Source organism: Rhincodon typus, chromosome 6 (assembly GCF_021869965.1).
Source record: "Rhincodon typus isolate 14 chromosome 6, sRhiTyp1.1, whole genome shotgun sequence".
Taxonomy (NCBI): Eukaryota; Metazoa; Chordata; class Chondrichthyes; order Orectolobiformes; family Rhincodontidae; genus Rhincodon; species Rhincodon typus.
In genome coordinates, this window is record NC_063337.1 from 898,322 (window position 1) to 908,678 (window position 10,357).

The 10,357-nt window shown below is 49.4% G+C and overlaps 2 protein-coding genes across 3 annotated transcripts in view; both read right to left on the reverse strand.

Moving 5' to 3' along the window:
• The window catches only part of selenoj (selenoprotein J), a 42,918-nt gene that overhangs the window by 31,200 nt on the left and 1,361 nt on the right, over positions 1 to 10,357 (reverse strand). The gene's annotated exons all lie outside the window — the stretch shown is intronic.
• ankrd50l (ankyrin repeat domain 50-like) lies at positions 643 to 8,049 on the reverse strand. Its single transcript, XM_048598151.1, has 3 exons — positions 7,824 to 8,049; positions 3,808 to 7,352; positions 643 to 2,228 (listed from the first exon to the last, which is right to left on the reverse strand). Exons 1-2 carry the CDS (start codon positions 7,831 to 7,833, stop codon positions 3,811 to 3,813), a joined length of 3,552 nt encoding a protein of 1,183 aa, XP_048454108.1. The 5' UTR covers positions 7,834 to 8,049; the 3' UTR covers positions 643 to 2,228; positions 3,808 to 3,810.

Genomic DNA, 10,357 nt, shown 5'->3' on the forward strand with positions numbered 1-10,357 from the left:
CCCCCAGCATCCACACTGACCCCTCCCCCAGCATCCACACTGACCACCACCCCATAAAGGACAGGGAAGAAGGTGCTCAGGCCCTAACATTATTGAACCGTTCTGAGGAAGGGTCACCGGACCCGAAACGTTAACTCTGTTTTCTCCTCCACAGATGCTGCCAGACCTGCTGAGCTTTTCCAGCAACTTTGTTTTTGTACTCTTTTTATCTGCCTGCCAGGGCTCCCTGATTGGACCAGATAAACAGCCTAATCAGGGAACTCAGATTCTGTGAAGTCCACCTGGCTGACAGCTAAATTCACTATGATGTCATCTATTTTAGTGATGTTGTTGAGGGATAAATATTAGCTGTAGGTCACTGGGGAGAACTACCCACTTCTGACAGTACCCTGACGCTCAATAGCAGCAGTGTGTACTTTGTACAAGATGCACTGCAGAAATTCACCAAAGATTCTCAGACATCACCTTCCAAACCCACAACGACTTCCATCTAGAAAGACTAAGGCAGCAGATACACGGGAACACCACCCCCCTGCATGTTAGTGCCACATATGCTGAAGGATTCATGTTTGTTTTCGCCTGTTCACATGGACAGCATAGCGAATGAGCCAGCAGCAGTTTAGACACAAGAAAACAATGTGCTTAAATCCAAAAGCTTTGTATTTGGCATGAGAGGGAAAGAATCTCCAGTAGGAACATTTTATCTCAAAAAAATCCATGTATAAAAACCAGAAAGAGAGGAATACAGCAGCCAGCTGAATATGCCAGAAATGATCAGTAACCCTCCATAGAAATGAACATCAGAAGAGCACCAAAATTAACAAATCAATTCAAGACTGCCCAGCAACCCCTGCTCGCTCCCTCTAAAAAATACGATCAGAAATTTTACAGTACATGAGAAAATGGGGAGTTAGGGCAACCATTGAGATTCTTCCCAAAGCCCAGAATCAGCCCCAAGGTAATCTGGAATGCTGAGGTCAGCCTCAGAGGATCAGGTGAATGCTGGTGAATCTCTCCCTACCCCCGTCAAGAAATCCAAATGCCACAAACCCTCTCCCAAACTCGGTGTCCAACATCCACAACCCCACTCAGGAGTTAACTTGGTCGCAGTTCCCCTCCAAAGGGGCCCTGGATTCTTTTCATTGCTGTGAAGCAGTCATAACCAGATGTACCCAGTTCAACATCCAGCAAGTACATCCAAGCATTTCTCTCAGCCTGGGTAATGGCTCCCTCTCCTTGTCCCCTGAGGGGTAAACAAGGGGCAAGGGTGAGCAGGCATGTATCTGGGGCAGGGGGTGGTTGGGCTGTTCCCCAGAGGAAATATTGCAAACTGTGTGAAGCAGCAATACATTATGGGCCTGGAGATTCCGGTTCATACTGAACTCCTGCACATTGATACAGCCTCCCAAACATATTCCCACCCCAGCAAACAAAGCTATTGAAATCTTCCATCAATCCAACATAACCAGCACTCAGAAATCAATGATACAATCTGTAGTACTTGCATGATTCACATGGACAAATACATCACCATTAATCATCTATAATAACTTGGGCACAACTAGTCATAGCACTTGAACTGCTGGGATAGGCATATATACCATTATAATAATAGTAACAGCAGCACAGCTTGTAAATATTATGGGATGTGGAGAATAATACAGGACACAGTAGGTGGTTTTCCATCATCACCAATGGTACAGCGTGACTGTGCTCCCAGACTCGGATGAACCTGCTTATATCGAACATTGTTTAAACTCCAATATCCTGACCAGGAGGTCAGAGGGCACTATCCAGAAGGGTAGGGGGAAGGGGTATCCACTCCAGTGAAGGATTAGGACAAATCCCACTGACCTTCTTCACTCACTTCGCATAAGTATTAACGCTGAAGGAAATAAAATTAAGAAAAATAAAAATTGTATCCCGATTGCATCAGGAAAAGACCCAAATACTGTACACACTGTTTTACAGCAGATGTAGGCCATTAAACAAAGCAGACTGCAATGCATATTCACAGAATTATACATTGATATGATGAGGAAGAGGTCAGTCCTTTTCCTGAATTATGTAGTGCTATCCCAGAGAATTGAGCCTGATGAATACTGCTGCCTTTCCTGGAATCTCAGAAGGTCCATCCCATGGCACAGAACAATATTTCTTCAAGTCCAGGGAGTCCGAACCTAGTGCAGCGACTTTCTCTGCAATCAAGCCAGTCACCAGAAGCTTTCCTGAGAAAAGTACAGACAAAACAAGGTGAGTGGAAGCTGTTTCTTCCTCAGTGTCTGACTCACTTCTCTGTAATAGATGGTCATGGGTTTCAACCCCACTTCAGAAAAATAACAAAAAGTTCAACACACTCAGCACAGTATTAAGGGAGCGCCGCACCGTCAGAGGACCAGTGCTGAGGGAGCGCCGCACCGTCGGAGGGTCGGTGCCGAGGGAGCGCCGCACTGTCGGAGGGCCAGTGCTGTGAGACTACTGGTCCAGACGGCTGTATACCCAGTCAGACATACCCAACCATATTTAGTGTAACACCAAGAACGCCATGAGGAAGTAACAAGCTGGATAAGTAAAAGGGAACCAGTGGATGTAATATATTTGGATTTTGAGTAAGCATTTTATAAGATACCCGCATAAGTCTACTTAATAAGATTAGAGGCCATGGAGTTGGGAGTAGTTTGACATGGACAGTCGATTGGCTAACTAACATATGACTGAGAGTTGGGATGTGGGGAGGCATTTTCGGGCTGGAAACCTGTAATTAGTGGAAGGCCAAGAATCAGAGCAATTATTTACAATGCATATTAATCACTTGAATGAGAAAAGTGAATGTACTGTCGCCAAGTTTGTTAATGACACAAAATTACAGGGGAAGGCATGTAGTGAGGATGACATAAAGGGTCTACAGAGGGCTATAGGCAGGTTAAACAAGTGAGTAAAAAACGTGCAAGATGAGACATAATGTGGGAAAATGTGAGATGATGCACTTTGGCAGGTAGAATAGATAAACTGATTATTTAAATGGAGAAAGACCACAGAAAGCTGCAGCATTGAGGGATTTGGAAGTCCTCCACCACGAATCCCAAAATGTTGTCATCCAAGTTCACCAAGTAATAGGGAAGAATGGAATAATGGCCTTTCTTTCAAAGGGAAGGCAGCGTAAACATAGGGACAGTTTGCTGGAACTTTACAAGGCACGAATCAGGCTAGAACTGGAATACGATGAACAGCTGCGGTGCCTTATCCAAAGAAAGATAAACTGGCCTTGGAGACAGTCCAGAGAAGGTTCACGTGGCTGATTCTGGGTATGGAGGGATTTCTTTCTGAGGGGAGATTGGACTTTTATTCAATGGAGTTTAAGAGAATGAGAGGAGACTTTCTGGCAACATGCAAGATTATTAGGGGGCTTGACACAGCAGATGCCGAGAAGCTGTTTCCCCTTGTGGGAGAGTCTAGGACCACAGACCATCATTTCAGTAAGGCGTCACACATTTAAGACAAAGAGGAGGAGGAATTTCCTCTCGGGAGGTGGGGGAGTGAATCTGTGGAATTCTTTACCGCAGAGGGCTGCAAGACTGGGTCGTGAAGTATATTTGAGGCTAAGACAGAATTTTGATCAGGAACGGAATCGAGGGTTATGGGGAAAACACAGTAAATAGGAGTTGAGGATTATCAAATCAGCCATGATCTCACTGAGTGGTACAGTAGACTTGATGGACTGAATGACTTCCTTCAGCTCTGGTGTCTTTTGGCTTAGCACAGCCAGAGTAAGACATCCAGCCAGTCAATGACACACTAACAGCTTACCCCTCATAGAGGCGTTTCCTTCTTGTAATTAAAGCCACTTGTTGGACCCTCGAATTGAAGTTTGATAGCTTGTTTGAGATTTAGTTCAGGATCTAGGGTCGTGATTGTGATCAATGGTTCCATCATCACTTTCTCTACTGCACTGGTGCTGTTCAGCTTTTGGGGAGATGGCTTTGGGCTCCTGGGACCTCTGCCATGGGACTTGCCGAGGATTCCATTCTGTTTCTCCTCCAGCCCTGAGGACATAGTTTGTTTGTCACAGTACCAAGAGAAGGGAGAGGCCTCCCGCTCGACATGCAGTTTGTTGTTGTCAACTGACGTAATGAGTGGTGATCCAATCTGTAAGCTCCTCTTGGTGATTTCCGCTTTGGAAATCTGCTCTGGAACACCGGTCACAGCAACCTTCCCTGATGGTCCCTTCTTGCCCTTGGGGCTGGTCTCTGTCAGCTCAATGCCCAGCGCTGGGCTCGATAAGGGTGTGCTCCCTCCGTGCCTACTTGGGCTCTTTACTGCCTCTGATATGGCACTGGTCTGTGAGTTGGCTTTGGGTTTGACCAGTGTTGACGAAGGGGAGGTGAGGATGGACTGTCGGCTGCGGCTGCGCGGCAGAGAATGTTGCTGGATCTGCTGAGTGAAGGTCAAGCTATCGATGGGCACCGTCTGGTCAGTGGCTAGAGAATGGGAGGTGGATGAGGTGACAATGGAGGAGTTTTTGGAACTTTTCAGAGAGTTGTTGGACATGAGAGATTTGCGATGATCCACAGTGGAGTCTGGGGACCCAGAGGGAGAGCTTGTTGCCACTATTTGTTTTCTTTCACTGACCGTGCGGTTGGCAGAAAGCATCTCCCCAGCCACCACACTGGGACTTCCCGAGCTGTTGGATGTACCAGAGGACAGAGTCTTCACCGTGGAAGTTTGTAGCTCCCCTTTCTGCCCAGGTGCTGGTGCCAAATAGCCATTGAATGCTGGTGCACCAAATTTCTCCAACAACTTCATGATTTTTGTCTGCCCACGTTTGGCTGCCACTCTCATTGGGGTGCGGCCATATGAGTCAGCATGGTTAGGATCTGCTCCCTTCTCCACAAGAATCCTTACCACCTCTGTGTGACCTTCCTGTGAGGCTATGCAGAGGCTGGTGGCTCCCTGGTTACAGGCGTGATCAACACGAGCCCCACTTTCAATCAGAAATTGCACCACAGGTGAATGGCCTTGCCAGGCTGCTGAATGCAGGGCTGAGCGATGGTCATTGTCCAAGGCGTTCACATCTGCTCCGTACTTGACCAGTAACTTTACCAGCTCCAGGGTGCCCTGCCAGCAACACACATGCAGTACTGTCCGTCCCTCCATGTCCTGTGCCTCAAGATTAGCAGCTCCTTCATCCAGGAGCAGCTGAAGCATCTCCATCTGGCTGTCCAAGGCCAGGAGGTAGAGCAAGGGCCTCCCGTCTGCATCCTTCACGTCTACACTGGCCCCTTTGCTCAACAGCATCTTCACCACCTCCTTGTGACCTTCGAGAGCTGCGGAACATAACGCTGTCCGCCCATCGTAGCCTCGCCAGTCCACAGGAGATTTATGTTCCAGCAGGACTTCAACGCACTGGCAATGGCCTTCCTGAGCTGCCAGGATAACTGGGATCCTTCCATCATTGTCCACCTCTGTCACCCTGGCACCCTGCTCAATCAGTGCCAGGCAGACAGAGCAGTGACCCTCGAAGCTGGCCATGTGAAGGGGTGACCAGCCCATGTCATCACGGTGGTTCTCATCCAGACCTCTGTCCAGGAGGGTCTGCACCACCTCAGTGTTGCCATGAGCAGCAGCGATGCTCAGTACGGTTCGACCCTCACTGTCGATGGTGTCCACAGCCGCACCCCAGAAAAGCAGAGCATTGACAACAGCTGCATGACCCATGGAAGCTGCAGCTAGGAGCGGTGTACGCCCAGTGGAGTCTGCTTCATCCACATCGGCTCCACCTTCCAGCAGCAGATCCACCACGTCTGCGTGACCTTCATAGGCAGCCACCAGGAGTGGGGTCAGGCCATCGCGGTCCCGGTACCCGACCTCTGCACCCTGCTCGATAAGCAGGCTCACTACGTTGGCATAGCCCCGGCTGGCGGGCACACACAGTGCTGCCACGGACAGTGCCGAGCGCCCGTCTGCATCCCGGTGATTGATGTCAGCACCATGGTCCAGCAGGATCTCCACCATCTCCCGGTGACCCATGTAGGCAGCAGCAATCAGCGCAGTGCGTCCATCTGTGTCCACCTTGTTGACCTCAGCCCCATGTCGCAGCAGGGTGAGGGCGATGTCTTCATGTCCACCCCAGGCGGCAGCCCGTAGTGCTGTGCGATGGTCAGTGTCCACACTGTCCACCTCAGCGCCCCCAGACTCCAGCAGCACTGTCACTGCTTCAGAGTGCCCTCCCCAGGCTGCTGACCGCAGTGCAGTCCAGCCTTCCTGGTCAGCATGATTGATGTTGGCACCGTGTGAAATCAGGCAGTGAAGGACTTTAGCGTGACCCATGCGAGCTGCCAGGGTTAAGGGGGTCTGTCCTTGGTGGTCTTCAGTCTCTAGGTTGGCCTGCCTGGACAGCAGGAGGTTGACCACTTCCAGGTTGCCACTGTAAGCTGCGTTGGCGAGCAGTGTGCGCCCACTCGAATCGCGCTGGTGGACACTCGCCCCGTTCTCCAGCAGCATTCGGATGGAGTCCTCCCTCTCCAGTGCGCGGTGAATGACCCCCGAGGAATCTGCTCCCTCCTGGTCAGTGGCATAGGCACCAGCTTTGACCAGCAGTTGCAGGACCTCCTGCTCCACCAGCAAGATGGAGGCCAGGGAGTCTCGGCTGACTGGTGCCCCACTCCACAGCATCCAGAGCGCCAGGCAGCAAGGCTCAGTCTGGAGCCGGGAGTGGACGAGGTGCCAGGCATATTCTTGTACCTGGGCAGCTGTCAGTTCCTTGGCATGGCAGGTCAGAGCCATGGCGAGCATGGCATGCCCCTGTGCCACACTGCACAGGTACTTCTGAGTGCAATACTTAACATCCAGCAGCCATTCAGCAAAGCTGTGGTGAAAGACAATTTTGGTGCCACCTTCCCCATCCAGCAGAAGTTTGGACAACATCTCCATCTTGCATTGGAAATCATTGGCTGTTAAGCAAGTGCCCTTGGTCCACACAGCTTCAAACAACTCCTGGGGAGTCAGAGGTCTCTGGGCAGCCAGCATCACATTGAGGATTGGCTGGATCTTGGTGAACTGCTTGCGGGTGAAGAGTCGCTGGCACAGCCAAAGGTAGAGGCCATTGAGGGTGCCAGGAATATCACGAATCTCACGCAGCATGATAAAATTATCCAGCACCCCATCCAACACTCTCTCCAAGTACAGGAAACACCCATTGCTCTTAATGTGAAGCTGGTTTAACATCTCTGCAGTGTCACGGGTCAGGTGCTGCCTCAGAGCTACCTCCTGGTCCAGTCGGCACAGAATGTACTGCTGCACATCCTTCACAATGTGGGATTTACGGAGATCATCCAGGCAAATTTTCCTGAAACCTGCCAGAAGAAAAACAGGTAAAATGAGTCATTTGCTGCTGGTTCCTGCAAAATGGTCATGTTAAACATGGACAGGACATTAACTAGACCACATGCAACTCACTCAATCCAACCTGCAAAGGAGGCCATTTGGCCCATTTTGCCTTTTGACAACTCTTTGAAAGAACTATACAATTCACCGCACTATCCTTACTCTTTCCCACAGTCCTGCAGTTGTTTTCCTTTCAGCTATTTCTCTAATTCCCTTCAAAAAGTTACTTGAATCCACTTTCCCTTCAGGCATCATGTTCCAGATCATTACACCCCACTGCATCAAAAACTATCCGTATCCCCCACTCACATTCTTTTGCTGATTCTCCTCAACCTGTGACCCTTTAGCGACCAACCCTCCTGCCCCTGAGAACAGGGTCTCCTGCTAAAACTTTCTGCCATTCTGAACTCCTCAATAAACCTCCCCTGGACAATCCTCACCTGAAAACATTCTGCTAATTTCTTTGTTTTGTTTTCGAGCTGAACACACCAGGAGTAACCAGGATGGGAAGAGCTCCTGGTGATTGGACAGAAGCTCAGCAATGGTCCCACTCTTCCCAGAAGGCTTCCAGTCGGAATCTTTGAAGATCTCCCCTTCATCGATGGAGTCCACAAGCAGCAGCAAATTCTGCGATGGGGGCTGCAGGTCCAGCAGAGGAAGAAGGAGAGCCCTGTGTGAGGCCAAGTGAAAGAGTTAGAATCTACCTGAGACAGTTCCATCCATTTCTCAGGAAATGTAACTTTCATATTGAAAAACCCAGCCCTGACAATATGTAAACACCATATCAAGAGCTCACAAAACACTGCACACAGGCAGGGGAAATGTGTGTATGGGCTGCAGCAACAGAAAGCAAGACTCAAATAAAGAGGCAGGTTTTGGTCAAGGTGTGGGCTAAAGGGACACCCACGAACGTTAGGAATAGTTGAGACAACAGAGTGAGAGGAATGGAGAGAATGGTGAGATAGTGAGGAGGAGGGTCATAGGGGCTGGAAGGTACAGAGATAGGGAGGGGTTAGACCACAGAGAGATTTGAAATCTAGGGTAAGCATTTTAAAGTTGAGGTGTTCCTGAACTGGATGTGCTGATATGTTACGGTAGGGGCAGCACACATTTCCTTACCTCAAAAGGTAGTGGGTGCAGAATATCTTTAAGGCAGAAGCCGATAGATTCTTGATTACCAAGGGGTTGAAAGATTATCGGGAGATATGTAGGGTTGAGGTCAAAATCAGATCAGCCATTGGATGGAGGAGCAGACTCGAAGGGCCGAGTGGCCTACTGTCGTTCCTTATTCGAGCGAGCTCACTGCCATTAGAATATGGAACGTGGCCTAGAGAGATCTGGAATTGAGGAGACTGGAGCTTTGGTGAGCATTTCAGGAGCTGGTGAGCAAGGGAGGGGTGAATTTGGCAATCTTAACGTAGGGAATCCAAAGGGGCCTTGGTGATAGAGGATGGGGAGGGAAACTGAGACACAGGAAGTTGTTCGACAATTCAATTACGCATGAAACATTATCGTGTGTGCAGCAAAGAATCAGAATCCAGATCCAAACCTATTCGTCCAATTCAGGCCTGAGTGGGACTCAGGCAGAACTTCAGTACAATTGAAGACAAAGACAACCAAATGGTCTCATGTTTAGTTGCACTTTTCACTTCTAACCAGGGCTGTGCATCAGGATCAAGCAGCATGTGTCGAGGGAACTGATGAAAACCCACAGCATCATGTACATCTGACCATTACTGGTCACATAGGGACTGATAGGAAAGGAACACATTACTGGCCAGACTTGTTACAACAGCTAATTGCCCTGAGTACACAGCGAGTATCCGAATCAGGTAACACTGGAACGTCCTCAATAGGCGCATCTCACATTTCTCACATTCCTCACATTCTCGCCGATCTGTTCAGCTTCAACATCAAACTCTGCACAAACCCGTCCACCTCCCAGGACAGGGAGAGCACCGGGTTAAATAAGGGTAAAGCTCCCTCTACTCTTTTAAAGTGAAAGTAAAACTTCCTCTATGCTGTCCTCATAAGATGCTCTGAATTATCTAGAAATTAATCTTTCATTAGTTGGAGGGATCTTACTGAGCACAAATCTGACACTGAGTTCTGAGGAAGGGACACCAGACTGAAATGTTAACTTTGATTTCTCTTCACAGATGCTTCCTGACCTGCTGAGCTTTTCCAGCAACTTCTGTTTCGCTTTCTACTTTAGAAATTTCTGGCCATTGGGATTTGGGTGTAAAGTGTGCTGCTGCTTCTTGACAGTGAAGCTGGAAACAAAACCCCAGTAAGAGCAGGAGAGGAGCAGAACGGGGAGGGTTTGAGGAGAGTGTTCCAGCCCTGCTCCCAGCATCAGCACAGACTGACTACACCTACATTTCACACTCATCACACACACACACACACACACACACGTATACACACACACAAATATCCCTTACTGTGAGACAGAGACTAGTTTTTCTAGGCTGATGTGACACACCCTGAAAAACTGACTCAGCACCCAGTCACATCACAGTGACTCTCATACTGCCCGAGTTTCCAAAGTAGTCACGGAGACGTTACAATGGATCACTGGGACCTGCCTTCATTTGGACTGATCAGTGCCCAAAACTTGAAGCTCCAATAAAATCCCAGCTTCCCCCAAACTCAGAGAGAATCAGAGAGAAAGTGAGCCCAGTCTGGAAGTTCATGACCAAAGAACAAGGTCAGCGTAAGACAGCAAAACCCCAAGACTGACAAACGACAGCCACTCCCCACCCCGCCAACCCCACAAGACTGACCCGGACCACTCACCCCCATCTCCCATCCCCAATCCCCCCAGACTGACCAGGACCACTCACCAATCCCCATCCCCCCAGACTGACCAGGACCACTCACCCCTCCCCATCCCCAATCCCCCCAGACTGACCAGGACCACTCACCCCTTCCCATCCCCAATCCCCCCCAACTGACCAGGACCACTCACCCC